General features: G+C 52.4%; 3 protein-coding genes across 3 annotated transcripts; 2 read left to right on the forward strand and 1 right to left on the reverse strand.

Moving 5' to 3' along the window:
- Positions 1-321: 321 nt before the first annotated feature.
- QC764_407650 (uncharacterized protein) lies at positions 322-5,026 on the reverse strand. The gene is made up of 2 exons (XM_062947056.1): positions 4,214-5,026; positions 322-4,103 (listed from the first exon to the last, which is right to left on the reverse strand). Exons 1-2 carry the CDS (start codon positions 4,229-4,231, stop codon positions 690-692), a joined length of 3,432 nt encoding a protein of 1,143 aa, XP_062800637.1. The 5' UTR covers positions 4,232-5,026; the 3' UTR covers positions 322-689.
- A 4,935-nt stretch (positions 5,027-9,961) lies between these two features.
- On the forward strand, positions 9,962-12,729 carry GCN20 (ATP-binding cassette, regulator of translational elongation). The gene is made up of 2 exons (XM_062947055.1): positions 9,962-11,238; positions 11,290-12,729. The coding sequence occupies exons 1-2, from the start codon at positions 10,366-10,368 to the stop codon at positions 12,676-12,678; spliced, it is 2,262 nt and encodes a 753-aa protein (XP_062800638.1). The 5' UTR covers positions 9,962-10,365; the 3' UTR covers positions 12,679-12,729.
- Positions 12,730-13,192: 463 nt separating this feature from the next.
- On the forward strand, positions 13,193-15,660 carry TUB2 (beta-tubulin). Its single transcript, XM_062947054.1, has 7 exons — positions 13,193-13,386; positions 13,592-13,615; positions 13,683-13,708; positions 13,780-13,821; positions 13,878-13,932; positions 14,004-14,794; positions 14,859-15,660. Exons 1-7 carry the CDS (start codon positions 13,375-13,377, stop codon positions 15,247-15,249), a joined length of 1,341 nt encoding a protein of 446 aa, XP_062800639.1. The 5' UTR covers positions 13,193-13,374; the 3' UTR covers positions 15,250-15,660.
- The last annotated feature ends 642 nt before the right edge of the window (positions 15,661-16,302 follow it).

Here is a 16,302-nt window from a genome sequence, read left to right on the forward strand (position 1 = left end):
CCACGAAAACGTAAAACCCCCCTTTTGTATACCTCCCCTCCCACACACCCAATCATTGCTCTGTCTTGAGTGCCCAAAAAAATGGGCAGAATCAAATGCCCCCGAAGACCAAGAGCCGCCGAACCACAACGAGAGAAAAACACCCAACCCCCAGAAAGAAGAACCACCCCCTTTAACGAAGAGAATGGTAGAAGAAAAAAAAGTTAGTAGTAAAATAGTAAAATAAAATAAAACCGTTTTGTTTAATAGAAGAAAAAAATAAAGGGAAGCCACTCGCTCTCTCTTCTGCTCTTCTTTCTCTTCTTGTTGTACCCCCCCTAATGTGCCTACTCCTCTCTGTTCCCCCCTCTTCCCCAACTCAATATGTAAACCATCTCCATCATCTCCCCTTAAGCAACCAAGACGGATGGATCGACGGATGAATGGATGGCGTCTCCAATAATACTCGTACATATACACAAAAGGTTCGTGGGTATGTTGATGTTGATGGGGATGAAAAAAAAAGAGTTCCGCGGGTTTAGAATTGTGGTATCGTGTTTTGGTATCGTAGTGAACAATGTTGTGTGTGTGTGTGTTGTGTGTGTGTGTGTGTGTGTGTGTGTGTGTGTGTGTGTGTGTGTGTGGGTGGGTGAGTGAGTGGGTGGGTGTTTGTGTTTGTGGGTCCCGACCATGCTAAACTTCCCATCCATCTAGCTTACGATCATCATCTGCATCCGAGGCGAGTCAGCAGACCCCCTGCCCAAGATAGAGTTGCTGCTGTGACTCTTTGGAAGCCTCCTGGGTGGACTAGACGCAGCAGGATCCGAAAACACTCGCGTAAAGGCTGGGCTGCCATCCAGATTGAGATGCGAAAGTCGCTCACGACGAGGAGTGGCGGCCGGGCTTTGGGTAAGCAGTTCAGCTTTGCGTACTGCATCCGACAACGAGTCTCGCAGGTGACCAGCCCTCTTCACCAGCTCTTGGAGACTGTTTGTGTCAAAGAACAGCTTGGTGTCTTGGGTCTTGGTGGCGGTGGCGGCGATGGGATCGGAAGTAGACCGCTGTTGCTGCATTGCTTGGATCACGGTGGCCAGAACGGCAGAGCTCCCATTGGGGCTTACCGAACCGTCTGGTGTTCGTGGTCGTGGAGGCTTAAGCGGCTCGTCGGGCAGTGGCCACTGACCGCCGAAAATATCGTCGTCAGGTGAAAACACCGACCGTCTTCGGACAGTCGCTCGTTCTCGTACCACTGTTGTCCGGGTCATCATCTGCGGCTCGGGAATCTCGAAAGGATCGTTAATGTCATCAAGAATGGAGCCATCAAACCCCTCGTCGATAAAACGTTCATCAATCTCATCAAGATCATCTCGATCAAAGTCCAGTGACAACTTGACTGAACCAAACTCATCAGCTTCGTCCTCATCGGGCGATGCCAAGGCAATAATATTTTCCGCCTCGACCCATTTTGGTTGTATGGCCCCGTGAATAATGTTGAGGTCTTTGCCATGGCGGCATAGTCGTTTCAAGTCATTGACGAGCAAGGAAAGTTCCCGTATTTGACCCGAATGGGCTTTTACACTCGGCTGACTGGCTTGAATCGACGGGGGAACGACCATAAAACTCGTGCTAGAGTCCTTTCCTCCGGTCGTATCAAGCGGGGTTTCGTCAAAATCGAAATCATCATCCCAGTCCTCGCTGGCATTCTTTGTACTCAGCCCCCATGTTCCAAACTTTGGAGGCGGTTTGGATTCATCAGTAGGTTCTGGAACAACAGGAACGCTCTGGCTCCGTACATGCCCGGCTTTCGGGGCTTTCCGACTTGTCGAACGACCAATCCTCAAATCCATCTCCTGCTTCCCATGAACCGTTTTGGGTCGGGTTGTATCGGAATCGAGCTTGTCATGGATCGATGGTTCTGACCAGTCAAATATGCTGCTCCTCGGCCGGTCGCTCATACTATCACGAGACAGATCGGGGCTCCCATTCCCACCCAAATTTTTGAGCGCATGCCGAAGTGTCGGACTGACACGTCTTGAATTCGTCGAGCTCGGTGGCGAAAGATGATTGCTCAAAGTGTTATCGTCGTCTCGTGCCCAGTCATCGTCGTCGTCATCATCAAAAGATAACCTGGCCGCAAACTCTCGGTGTACCAGCATCAGACCTCCCTGACCACCATAGCCAAACCCGTCCAACTTGATCGGCTTTGTTGTGCCATCCAGGTGAGTGCTCCGAACAGGCGTGGCTGCACTGTCTTCCTCTTCAGTGATCTTGGTTTCGCCATCCCATCCACGTCCCAGCATCTCTTGAATCGATAACCTCTTGGTTTTGCCGTTGCTGGCAGTGCTCGGTGGCGATTCATCAAACATCGAGTCTAGCGGTGTCTCAACAGACCGAACCCGACTGGAAGAGGCGATGGTGCGGAAGGAATCGTAGGCATCACTCCGGACATCTGTGTCTTCGTCATCTGCATCGTGGACCTCAAAGTCGGAGCCTGCCAGCGTGATTGATCGTTCCCCCGAAGGACCTCGGCTATGTGTGGGAGCAGGAGGGTTCTGGGAGCCGTTCATGTAGTTTATCGGGGTATGGAATGATCTTGGAGGCGGTGTGGAAGAGGAAGAACTTGACAGCCCAAGTCGTGAAACGTCGATGTTGAAGCTGGATAGACGGTTTAATGGCGGAAGAGGAGAGGGTGAATTTCTCTTGCGGTTCCGTGGAGCATCCGAGAGGGTTGGTGCAGGCTCAAGCTGTGGTGCTTGCGGCTGGTAGTTGGGTGGCACAACAATTTCATGTGTGGTTGGGCTGCCCGGAGACTGCATTGGGTCGCGAAGCATGCCGGCCAGGTCGGCGGTCGCATATCGATTATCATTTCCGCCCTTGGCGTCAACGGTACTCCTTCTAGGACGCCGAACGCTCGAGGTTCTCGCGATCCAGTTTTGGGCTGAACTAAAATGCATCGACATTGACCTCTTCGGTCGCTTCTCGGAAGATGTTTCGGGCGAGTCGGTGGGGTTGACTGGACTCTGCAGAACCTCTAGGTCCTCGATGTGCCCGAAATCTTCTTCCTGCTGCTCAGCTTCATCCACAAACACAGGAATGTCTGTTATGCAATCTGCCTTGGTGAGGTATGCTCGAGAAACATGGCCTGGGGTTAGAGACACTCGTCTTTTGGGGAACAGGGAAGCGAGCTTAGCGCTCTGTCCACTCGTAAGTCCTGAAGCGTCACGACCAAGGCCCGCCGCCCGCCGAGCATGAAAAAACGACGTCCATCTGCTGGAGGAACGCTTAGAGCCGCCAAATGACGAAGACGTTGGTGTTTCTGTCTCTGGGACACTCGAAGGCTCATATGAAAACTTGGGCCCGGCCCCAGCTCCAGCGGAAGGCGGAGGGTCAACCGAGTTACCTTGCAGTTGTGATTGTTGCTGCATGGTTGCTGTCCGTTGGTGGCTAGTAGCCGGTCTCCGGAGGGTCAACACCTGCGACTTGGAGCCCCGCCGTTGGTGAGATCCGTGTGGCTCACCGAAACCAGGGGCATTCCTCTTTACCAACTTGTTGGGGGCCGAGCTGGCAAGTGATTGTTGCCCAAGCATCGGGACACCTGAGCCATGTGAGAATGTCAAGGATGACGAGTCGGGTCCCATGCTTGACCTTGGGCTCCCGTGTTGTGATATCGGGCGCAATGAGAAGCGCCGAATCCACGATTCCCTAGAAGACACGGAGTCGCGAGCACTTTCTACATCCTGCCGCGGCACTGATTCTTTGGTATCTTGGCGAAGAAAGGACTGTCTCCCGCTGGTGGTTCTCGGTGATGTGACCGGTACAGCGCTGCCGGGTTGCTGAGGTTGAGCCGCTTCCGTGGTAGGGGACATCAGAGGACTTGGAGTTGGGTCGACAAGCTGGCGAAACGAGCCGTAGGCAAACTCCTGGACTGGTGAAGAGCATCGTTGCTGCAAAGCTGTGGCACTCGTGTTAGGCCTCGCACTCGAGGCTTGAGAGCCGAAGGCATCGTAGTCGGCAGAAAATACTCCTGGGTTCGGGCTGGACCATGGCGGCACTTCCGACTCTGACGGCTGACCAAATACCAGACCAGCAGCGGCGGCCGCGATGGCAGTGCCGGTTCCCACAAGCTATAACACAATTTTGTCAGTTGCCAAGTCCATCTCAAGAGCTGTTTGTAGTCCCATCCATGTGCTTGTGTTTCCTTCCGCCAGAGCTCCTCGTCGTTCAGATTACTTACACTCGGCACAGCCTGCATCCTGGCTGCGGACGGACTGTTATCTCGACGGCGAAGCGTGGCGAGAGAAGAAAAGGACGGGGAGGGTGTCGGCTTTAGTTCGGGTCGTGGTTCGCATCGTCAGGGCATTAGAGGGCGGGAGTAGATTGTCGGGGTCGGAGAAATTGAGCTGAAGCAATGCGGAATGTGGAATGCGGGCCCGGTATGGCACTGTCGCGTCCTTGCCGTCAACAGCTTCGCCGTTGTTCACCTGGGGAAACAATACCGAGCCTGTAGGAAGGCAGCCGGCGCGCAGAAAGCTGCTCCTCCTAACTAACGCGAAGTCGCTTTCACTTATTGCGGAGCCCGGCACGGGGAGAGCGAGGACAACTCCGTTTGTCGTGGAGTCAACGCGGGCGGGCTGCAGCTGACAATGAGATCCACAGCACAGCGTGACAAGGGCTTTCAGCCTTTGAATTCGTCAGGATGGGGTCGCAATGGGCCGTGGCCGGGTCGTGATTGTGGCCGTTGCTGTGGTCGTCGAGAGGAGACTATCGCAACCCGAGTGAGGGTAAGGGAGGACTGTGAGTGGAGGGCCGTTTGCCAAAACAACACCGCCTTTAGCTTCTCTCTCGTCCCAAACACGCGCAGCTGCAGGCGCAATTCCTCCTCCTTCAGGGAAAAGGGAAAACAAAAGACGAAAAGGAAAGAATAGGGTAGAGGTAGAGAGAGAGAGTAAGGAGAGATTAAAGGTCGTGTCAAAACAAGCAACCGACGACGGTACTGGGGACGGCAGCAACGAACGCCGAGCCAGCAGAGAACCTTGGAAGGGAGAAAATAGACGGTAGGTTGTTGCTGCGATGCCCAGGAACTGGGACTGGGACTGGGGCGGGCTGCGACTGTGGGGCCCTCGGACAGTGCGGGCGTTTCTGTCGCTTCCTGGGGGGGCTTGCTCCAGGTCCTTGCTGCAACACGCTACCTCAAGCATTCTCGGGTACCGTACGGCACGAGCGACTCAGAGAGGCCTAGCGATGTGCACACTCTTTTTACTGGCCTCTGGTTGCTTGGGGTACGCGCATCCTCCAACTCCCCCTAGACGCACGCCATTGCGCAGTTCAGTCAGCCACTGGCCGACTGCCAGCCAACCTCATGCAACAACAAATACCGCCAGTCAAAGGGGCTTATGGATAAGAGATCCCCTCACGTCTGAAACTGGGGAAACCTGGTTCATGGCTCTCGTCTGTCTGTGTTCCCCTCTTCTGGCCATCCGACCACCTGCGGAACTGGCCGAGACTCCCAGGTTTATATGTACGCCATCCAACCACCACGGACGAACGAGAACACCTCCTCTGAAGCAGAGACACAGCACCGGAGACAGAGAAACGCCGTCCGGCCTCACAACCGGCCGCAGGGAGGATGCTGGGACTCGAGAGCTGGGACCACCTGGGACGGGACCGCCTGAACATCATGCAGTTGCAGACTCATTTACAGGTACATACAGGCACTGTCAGGCACAGGCACGCGCATCAAATCCATATTATCATATACAGATAAAACGCCCCCCACACGCAACGACGTTGCTAAGCTTACTTGAGGAGCAACGGCTCCCAAAACAGCACTGGCCCCGAGGCAAGGCGATCCAAGATCCGATGCAAATCCAGCCCAGCTGCTGCTTGGTTCGCCTGAGGCTCGTCCGTTTAGCGCTCCTTTTCCCACTTTTACTTTGTATGACGTTTGGACATATCTCTTGTCCATAACGACAACTGCCCACCCGACCCCGACATCTAACAGCCGGTTGGCCAATCTACCCGCCACCACAGAGCAGAAAACCCGGGTACTTTGCCTCGAAACTAAACACGAGCCAGAAGCCGAGACTGCCGCCTTCTTGCCGCTGGTGCTGACCTGCTGTATATCAAACCCAGCCAATATATAATACCAGACCTCAGCCAGCCAAACACATGCACGGGAGAGCCATTCGCCCGTCTGCAGGGTTTCAACTATCTGTGCGCCAGTATTGAGCCGTACCAAACACTCTCTCGTCACCTTTCTTTTTTATTTAATACCTCTGCAACAATTATCTACTTGTATTCAAATACTGATTTCATGATGCTTCCGCCCAGGCGACCTGCAGCGAATAGCTGCATCTATGAGCCAGCCCACTTGACAAGAAGGATCAGACTACCAGCCAACGACAGCCAGACAAACCTGCATTGCTTGCATGAGAAAACAGGCATGCGGATGATCTGCTTTCTTTCCCCTCCTTCCCACACTCCACACTACTCCGTTTTTTGCTCTCTGCTAGGTTTATCAAGTTCCCAGTTCCCAGACTGGCGGGCTCCTGACACGTAGGACCACCCACATGGAACAAGAATGGATTGGCAAAGGAGGTTCTGGAAATGTTCGTGATACCCCGCAAAATCCTACACCCGAAAGAGACTATCTTCCAATGCATAACCAACTTGATTAATTGACACAAACCACTAGACGCCATCCCAAATACCGTGCAGGACAGTAGTGTCCCAACCATGCAGTACTATCTCAAGTCTGAAAACGACAGATGACACAAGGGCGTCATCCCATCCGTTTTCCGTTCTTGTCCGCCCAGAACTTTTCAACCTTCGTCTAGTGTCTGAAAAATCAGTGGATGCCAGTTGATGAACCCGTCAAGTTGCCCTTACACAACACCAAACTATTACACAGGTTTGACCAATACACAAGGCATCACAGCATCGAAGTGCACAACACCACGCTAGCAGGTTACGGCGGTACGCTTCTTCTTCCGTGATACCCTTCTGTTTGGAGGTTGTGTATTGGTATCACGCACAACAACAAGTCGATGCCATCTCGAATTTTTTTCCTCTGTATGAGACAGACAGATGATCACCCGTTGAGACAAAAGAGATCTGAGCCCTATGCTGCCCTTTCCCCGCCACCGACGTAGATCAACGTGGGCTGGGGCCTTAAGGGACTTTTTTAACCTCAGACCTTGTCAGTGCTTTTTTGTCGATCGAATAAGAAAAAAAAAGAAGAAGGCAGACAAGAAAAGTTCCCTCGAGTGAGATATGTCTTGCATCAGACAGTGCACAGTGCTTGCCTTGTCGGTCGTGATATGTGGTCGTGCTACGCAGCAAGTACTAGTCTCACTCTTATCTTACCCTCATGGCTGACATGACATCCCAGCCATGCGAGCAAAGTGAGCGACGATCCCGCCTCCCTGACCTCCCCGTCTCGGCCCGGGAGAGAGGTGTGGGCGGCAGACAAGATCACTTCCTTCCCACGCATTTGTTCCCTTGTCCCGGGGGGTTCAATATGTAGCTATTATTGCCCCGTTTCGCTCCGTACATACATAAGCTATTTAACTTGACCACTTTTGTTTTGGTTTTCCTCTGTGCCCCAGAGATACATCCCATCCCCCCATTTCCATCGGATATCTCCTTTGGTGCAACCCTCGTTCTCTCTCGAAACCCAATGGAAGTACCCAATCCACCCACCCCGGAGATATCTCCTGACTTCCGGCGCCTGTGGTGGTTGCCCTCCATCAAGTCGACTGGGGCAAGGCTCATCCTCGCCTCTTGGAACTGCAACTACGCGGCAGCCTTTTTCAGCCCGACGAATATGTATGTACGGGGTATCTTGTGTAGGCTTTCGGCAGGTGAGGTAGGCAGGTAAATGCAAGCACCCAACTGCAAGGGTCAGGGTCCCTCACCCATCATCAGCTCAGAGTACCATTGAGGCTTTATTTCCCCCGGGCTATTGTTAGAACCCCCCCTCCTTCTGTAAGGCGTAGCACACGCACACACATACATGATACAAAACACAACCCCATCACCTCGACAACCGATCTCAGTGTTCACCTGCCTCAGACAGCAGGTTGATCCAATATCTGTCAATGCCAAACCACCGCCGAGCATTTTCTAGAATTTCTTATTACGGTTAACGCTCAGACTCCCTTGAAGATCAACAAGAAAGGGAAAAAGCAAAAACGCGGCCGTTGTGGACAAAATCTGAAACAAGCAACGGCTCTCTCTCTCTTTCTCTCTCTCGTAAAATCCCCCTTGTCCGGTGAAAGGTGGGGTTTAATCAGCACTACGGCTTACCGCCGGGACACCCACCGCCAGGAGCCCGGCTAGGCATCACGGCGTAGCCTCCTGTTGGCCACGGGCCTAACCTACTTTGGCATTTCCGTCGAAAAACATCAAAATCACCAGTGGCAGCTCACATGCACAACCACACACATTTGCAAGGCCAAAAGTCGGTCAAAATAAGCCAAAATAAGTGCAAAATGAAGGGGAAAACCTGGAGATTCAATATAAGAAATACTTCAATATACATCGCAGCTTCGAGAAATATTAAAACGCATACGTAGGCAGGGTTACAACTTAAGCGGCATCACCACACTATCTAATTCAAAACTACCACCCAATTCAACAGCCAATTCAACAGCCAATTCAACAGCCAATTCTACAGCTACTAGTCTTGCAATTACAGCTAGCCTAGTAATACGAGCCTTAAAGCCTTCACCTACTACACAGGCCGGGCAGGGTGGAAACAGTAGTGGTTAGAGATAGTTATAGGTAGTATTGACTACTTCGGTGGAAGGTGATTAAAATATTCGTTGTTTGGATAGCCCCGCACGAAATTACAGTTGATTTTAGTGTGCTTTGACCGTTTTTCGATGTTTGTGGGATCTTTGACTTGATGTGATGCCTGGTCGGGCTCCACCGCCAGCCAGTGCTTACCGTCCTTCTCGGATCATCAGCCCCGTCCATTGTCCTTACGTACGATTTGTTTTACTTCCGCCGCTATCTCGGAGCGGGAGCGGGCATCGAGTTCATCGGTTTTCCACACATTGTCGGCATCAATCCGTGAGTATAGGTAAGGTTACGGATACAACCCCAAAAACCCGATGACGTTGTTGTAGTCACAACCCCAGACACTTCCAAGAGATTGCCCTGTGGAGAAAACCCCTCCCCGGAGCTTGCCAACATCCAACAATTGACAAGCCAGGGCATGCCAGCAGGCAAGGCAGGACAAGGGGAGACGAAACACCTGATGCTGCTTGAGCAATGCTTTGTTGGAGGAGAGGAAGTTCAACGTTGTGGTGGAGATACCTATTCCTGTTGTCAAAAAAACCTCCCTCGTAAAGATCATGGCTAAAAGGAAGGAAAGACAGTTGTGAAACCGGGCCACCACAGCTTGCTTCCCGGCCTTACGGGTTGGAACAAGAAACATTAATTGTTCTCTGATATATGGGCTCGGTTGTCCGCCTGCGCCGGGTATTCACCGAGGACTGTAGTAGTATTCGTATGATGTTTCCTTGTTTGAGAGAGGGTCTTTGCTGCAGTCATCAAGGAGCTTGGAAGAATAAGTAGCCGAGTTGTGTTGCTTTGTCGAAAAGGAGGCTCTGGGGGGTTCACGGGCCAACAAAATCAACATGAAAACATGGGGAGAAATCCTAATTCAGATCCTGCCAGTCAAAATGCGAGATGCGAGAGAGGCAGAATCTATTGATGGAGAGGGGCCGTCGTTGTAGATAGAGAGAGTGGTCTTGGGTTGGAACGACACGCAGCGATTGGTGCAACACGCTCAGTCGCGCAAAAGAAGAGAAGCGGCCTGAGCCGCGTTTCCGATCGCGTCATTCCACTTCTGGAAAAGCCAAGGCTCGCCTTGCTGGGCACAGGGCAGGTTGGACAGTGTCGACAAGGGAGTAAGATGTACTGTGCTAGAGTTGGAGCTGGGGTTGGAGCTGTGATGAAGATTCCCTGTCTGCGACGTTAACAAACGGCGGCGCTTAGGGGGATGATGGTGGTTTTGATGAGGTGAACACCGAGAGAACCTCGCTTGCAGAGAACACACGGAAGACTGAGAAAGTGAGATCATGTCGGAGATGCCTCTCATTCTGGAAGTTTGGAAGATTGAACTCGAGCTGACAGCTCTTCGTTGTCGAACATGGACCAATCAGCGGCCAAGACCGCCAGCTGACCGGCGGCTGCAGCACAACGACAATCTCCGCTCCAGAGAATTCTCAGCATGCAACAGCACCCGATTGCACAAGTGGCATACGATTCAAACGAGACTGAAGGATATCAATCAGAAGCTGGCCAAGTGGTGATTTTACCCTATCTGATAAGCAACGCCACAATCACATTTGCATCACCCCAGAATTACCGCCCGCCATGGACGCCGAAATCAGATCGGTCGTGCCGAACATCGACCCCGTGATTTCCGAGTACTCGGCTGGCTACCTGACCCATGCCTCCACAGCTTGGTCCGGGTCCGGGGACGAGGAGGCCACCGGCCCGTCTCCGCTCGACGAGGCTGCCATTGCTATCACCGACCTGCTCGTCTCTGCCTCTGGCAACCCCAGCCCTGCTCAGCGAGAGAAGATCCAAGGTCTCGTTCAGAAGTGGGTGGACAAGTATGCTGCCGCCACCGACAAGCTCGATAGGAGAGGCCCTGCCGTCCGGCGTCTGGACCAGACCATTCAAGTGAGCTCGCAAAGGAACATGTCGTCGACTCTTGCCGTCGCCACTGGTGGTGTTGATCTGGAGTCGGCCAATGTCAGGAAGGTCGAGTCCAAGGTCGATAAGAAGAAGCTCGAGAAGGCCGAGAGGAAGATTGCCGCCAAGCAGAGCAAGAAGACCTACAAGACGGTCGAGTATGAGGCTTCGCGCCTCCTTAACCAACCAGATAACACTCAGTCGTATGAGGATTTCTACATGGCTGTCAACCCGCTGCAGCTGGGTGGTGCCCAGAGCGGCAAGTCAAAGGATATCAAGATCGACAACATCGATGTCTCGATTGGTGGCAGCAGAATCTTGACCGATACCACTTTGACTCTTGCCTATGGCCACCGCTACGGTCTCGTTGGTAACAACGGTGTGGGTAAATCTACTCTTCTGAGAGCTCTGTCTCGAAGAGAGGTTCCTATCCCGACTCATATCTCTATTCTGCACGTCGAGCAAGAGATTATGGGTGATGATACCCCAGCCTTGCAGGCCGTGTTGGATGCCGATGTTTGGCGCAAGGTGTTGTTGAAGGAACAGGCCGTATGTTTAATTTTCCCAACCTATTAGGGCAGTTGCTAACAAGATAAACAGGAAATCACAACGAAACTGGCAGACATCGAAGCCCAGCGTTCTGGTATGGCAGACACTGCAACGGATGCCGCGAGACTAGACAAGGACCGTGAAGCCCTTGACAGCCGGCTTGGTGATATCCAGGGCAAGCTTGCCGAAATGGAGTCCGATAAAGCGGAATCCAGGGCTGCCAGTATTCTGGCTGGTCTTGGTTTCTCACCTGAAAGACAGCAGTTTGCCACCAAGACATTCTCTGGTGGTTGGCGTATGCGTCTGGCTCTTGCTAGAGCTCTTTTCTGCGAGCCTGATCTTTTGCTTCTCGACGAACCGTCCAACATGTTGGACGTTCCGTCTATCACCTTCCTTTCCAACTACCTTCAAGGCTACCCCAGCACTGTTCTTGTCGTATCTCACGACAGAGCCTTCCTCAACGAGGTGGCAACCGACATCATTCATCAACACTCCATGCGTCTCGACTACTACCGTGGTGCCAACTTCGAGTCCTTCTATGCCACCAAGGAGGAGCGGAGAAAGGTGGCCAAGAGAGAGTACGAGAACCAGATGGCACAGCGTGCCCATCTCCAGGCCTTCATCGACAAGTTCCGTTACAATGCCGCCAAGTCATCGGAAGCTCAATCCCGTATCAAGAAGTTGGAGAAGATGCCTGTTCTCGAGCCTCCTGAGGCTGAGTACAGCGTGCACTTCAAGTTCCCAGATGTCGAAAAGATGACCCCACCAATCGTCCAAATGTCCGAGGTCACCTTTGGCTACACACCAGACAAGATTCTTCTCAGAAATGTTGATTTGGATGTTCAGCTCGACTCCAGAATTGGTATTGTTGGACCCAACGGTGCTGGTAAGACAACAATTCTCAAGCTTCTCATCGGAAAGCTACAGCCCACATCCGGCACCATCACTCAGAACCCTCGTCTTCGTATTGGCTTCTTTGCCCAGCATCACGTCGATGCTCTTGATCTCAATGCCAGTGCCGTCACCTTCATGGCCAAGACCTACCCTGGCAGGACGGATGAAGAGTACCGTCGCCAGCTGGGTGCCTTTGGCATCACTGGCACAACTGGTCTGCAAAAGATGGAACTTCTTTCTGGTGGTCAAAAGTCTCGTGTTGCTTTTGCTTGTTTGGCGCTTACCAACCCTCACATCTTGGTTCTGGATGAACCTTCCAATCACTTGGATATTGAGGCCATGGATGCCTTGTCCGAGGCTCTACAGCAGTTCCAGGGCGGTGTGCTGATGGTTTCTCACGACGTTACGATGTTGCAGACAGTGTGCACATCGTTGTGGGTGTGTGATAATGGCACGGTGGAGAAGTTCCCTGGTGATGTCCAGGCTTACAAGAAGAGGATTACTGCACAAGCCGATGCAGCTGGTGTTGCGAAGCAACTCCTTTAAGTTTGATTATATAGCATAAATGATATGAACATCAGAAGTTTTTTTTTGAAGCATTGTGTGCCTTATATCGGGCAGTTTGTTTGATATGGATAATCATGAATGATATTGAGATGGGTGAACAATTATCAGATCCAATCATTTGCCATGTTGCTCTCGGGCGAAAGAACTGAGTCGTTCCTGGCTGGGACATCTTCCGCTGCTCAACTTGTGATACGGATTATAAAGGCCATATCCATGCATGACGGTGAATTCCTATCCACATAGCCAGCATCTGATATCAATAATAACATATCCCTCAAAACCAGTCTGGTGATGTGTTGTCAAAGATGTTCTCAAAGGCTTGGTGTGTGAGGTTAGTTTGGGCCAAACGCGACTAGCGCGTCGTGGTTCCCCCTCCCGGAACTGGCGAATGAGAGTAAACAATGGACCACGCAGGGACCACCCGGCAGCTGGGGCTTTCCCCGATTCTTCGTTCCATTGGTGGTGCCTGATCCCCACTTGGCAGCAGTGGCAGCAGCGGTGAACAGTCGTCGCCTTTCATTTCCTTGCCCCCAAAAATCAACAAATCTCTCCTTTCCCCTACCAAAATCTCCACCGGCTGCTTTTCAGACCCGACGTCGTCTGCTGTCCACCTTCGGCCTTCTTCACTTCTTTATCGTCAAAGTCGTAAACCACCATCCCAGTCAAACCGCCAAAATGCGTGAGATTGTAAGTTATCACCAGCTCCATGCCCGAGAACCCAAAAGACACGTCCCTGTGGCTTTTTTGGTCCCTGACCCAAAACCCCACCCTCGGGATCACGCCGCAGCAGAGCTTCCTGGGACGACCTCAGGTCGACCGAGGGCTGCCATGGCGATGGTGCAGTAAACAATATCATGACGACGATAGCTAACCGTTGTCTTCTCTTCAACAGGTCCATCTTCAGACCGGTCAGTGCGTAAGTAACCGGTCGACTCGAATCCGTCTACCACCACAGCTTGACCGTACTGACACTGCCCTCTCAGGGTAACCAAATTGGTGCCGCCTTCTGGTATGTCAAACCACGCTTGCGACTTGGGAGTTGATAATATCACAAGTGATTGAAACTGACACCTTCTACAGGCAGATTATCTCCGGCGAGCATGGCTTGGACAGCAATGGCGTGTATGTGTTATCGTCGGGCCTCGCATCATTCGAATAACCACTCACCGCTCCCATAGGTACAACGGCACTTCCGAGCTCCAGCTCGAGCGCATGAATGTCTACTTCAACGAGGTACATACCCAACAAGATGCCTTCACCGCTGTCACATCACCATATCATGGCTAACACCTTTCTTCCTTCAGGCTTCCGGCAACAAGTATGTTCCCCGCGCTGTCCTCGTCGATCTCGAGCCCGGCACCATGGACGCTGTCCGTGCCGGTCCCTTCGGCCAGCTCTTCCGCCCCGACAACTTCGTCTTCGGCCAGTCCGGTGCTGGCAACAACTGGGCCAAGGGTCATTACACTGAGGGTGCTGAGCTCGTTGACCAGGTCCTCGACGTTGTCCGTCGTGAGGCCGAAGGCTGCGACTGCCTCCAGGGTTTCCAGATCACCCACTCCCTTGGTGGTGGTACCGGTGCCGGTATGGGTACCCTTTTGATCTCCAAGATCCGCGAGGAGTTCCCCGACCGTATGATGGCCACCTTCTCCGTCGTGCCATCGCCCAAGGTTTCCGACACCGTTGTTGAGCCCTACAACGCCACCCTCTCCGTCCATCAGCTTGTTGAGAACTCCGACGAGACCTTCTGCATTGACAACGAGGCTCTCTACGACATCTGCATGCGCACCCTCAAGCTCCCTAACCCCTCGTATGGTGATCTCAACCACCTCGTCTCCGCCGTCATGTCCGGTGTGACCGTTTCTCTCCGTTTTCCCGGCCAGCTCAACTCTGATCTCCGCAAGTTGGCTGTCAACATGGTTCCTTTCCCTCGTCTCCACTTCTTCATGGTCGGCTTCGCTCCCCTGACCAGCCGTGGCGCCCACTCTTTCCGCGCCGTGTCCGTTCCCGAGTTGACCCAGCAGATGTTCGACCCCAAGAACATGATGGCTGCTTCCGACTTCCGCAACGGTCGTTACCTCACTTGCTCTGCCATCTTGTAAGTTTTGCCAGGCTTCATTGATTAACCAGCAAGTTCCAAAGTATACTGACTCTGTTTCTAGCCGTGGCAAGGTCTCTATGAAGGAGGTTGAGGATCAGATGCGCAACGTGCAGAACAAGAACTCGTCTTACTTCGTTGAGTGGATTCCCAACAACGTCCAGACCGCTCTCTGCTCCATCCCTCCCCGTGGCCTCAAGATGTCGTCAACCTTCGTCGGTAACTCTACTGCTATCCAGGAGCTCTTCAAGCGCATTGGCGAGCAGTTCACTGCCATGTTCCGTCGCAAGGCTTTCTTGCATTGGTACACTGGTGAGGGTATGGACGAGATGGAGTTCACCGAGGCTGAGTCCAACATGAACGATCTCGTTTCGGAGTACCAGCAATACCAGGATGCTGGTGTTGATGAGGAGGAGGAGGAGTACGAGGAGGAGGCCCCCGCTGAGGAGGAGTAGAACACCAACGACGTGTCCCCTCTACTGCCGGCGGCTGGCCCACAGGATCATGCTGGCGTTGATATTGAGCATCATCCACTAGGCGGCTTGTCGACGGATCGTTTGTTGGCTTAAGGATGACTAACCCTGTTTGGAAGCGTTCTTGACGTGTAGCCCTTTTTTGTTGGTGGATAATGGATTATTGATTATATCAGTTGGGTCCGCCGTTGAAAAAGCTGCTTTTGTGACATCTTTCTTTTTGCCCCGTGCCTTCAGTTCTTTGTTGCGATGGAGCCGGAGTTTCGTCGGTGGGGGGTTGATCCGGTCAAAATACTTGACATGGAGGCAGGGTCCGTCTGGGATGGCCTCCTTTTTTCAAACATAGTACATTAGAAAATATATGCGCACGCATGGTGGTAATTACCATTGGAGTTTTTTTGTTTGCTTAGCCTGTTGCGTTACTCGTGTGATCTTGCTGTGTGATGTTTGTGATTACTGGGGGTCTGCTGGGTGTGGTCTCTAACGTGGACATACCTTAGCATGAGGGCTAGGTGTGTGTATATTTTTGAGTCAAGATCTACAGTTATTCATCTGGTGGCCAACGAGATGGGTTCTGACCGCCTCCTTAGGATGTGTGGTACTTGTTTATGGTATCATTTCGGGAATGGGACAGACTTGGAGGTAGGAGAGAGTATGAGCGGCTGTGAGTTTTCTGGCCAGAGGAGGGAGGAGCTCGAAAGCGGTAGGGTGTGTGGCTTGGAAAAGGACAGTTATTATGGTGTTCGGGGGAGGGGGGTCACTGGAGATCATTAGTTTTTGCGGTGAGGTTCAGGTAGGTGTGCAAGATACGGGGTGGCAGTTCACTTGGGTTGATGGCCGCGCTTTTTTGGAGAGGGGGAAAGATGCTGGGAGAAAAGCTTGGGGGCTTAAAAGATGGTCAAACTAATTCTCTCTAAAACACTTCTCAGCTATCTTTCAAAGCCTATTTACTCGGTACTTTTCAAGGTCTATCAACTATCTATCAAGGCGCGGTTTCTGGATACCATCTTGCGTGAGAGACCCATGATCATCAAC

The sequence above is a fragment of the Podospora pseudoanserina genome, chromosome 4, assembly GCF_035222485.1.
Source record: "Podospora pseudoanserina strain CBS 124.78 chromosome 4, whole genome shotgun sequence".
In the NCBI taxonomy this organism is placed as follows: Eukaryota; Fungi; Ascomycota; class Sordariomycetes; order Sordariales; family Podosporaceae; genus Podospora; species Podospora pseudoanserina.

Coding starts and splice junctions, on each gene's coding strand:
- GCN20 (XM_062947055.1), top strand. CDS start 10,366: ATGGACGCCGAAATCAGATCGGTCGTGCCGAACATCGACCCCGTGATT. Junction 11,239..11,289: donor TGTTGTTGAAGGAACAGGCC/GTATGTTTAATT, acceptor CAAGATAAACAG/GAAATCACAACGAAACTGGC.
- TUB2 (XM_062947054.1), top strand. Junction 13,616..13,682: donor ATCTTCAGACCGGTCAGTGC/GTAAGTAACCGG, acceptor CTGCCCTCTCAG/GGTAACCAAATTGGTGCCGC. Junction 13,933..14,003: donor TGAATGTCTACTTCAACGAG/GTACATACCCAA, acceptor TTCTTCCTTCAG/GCTTCCGGCAACAAGTATGT.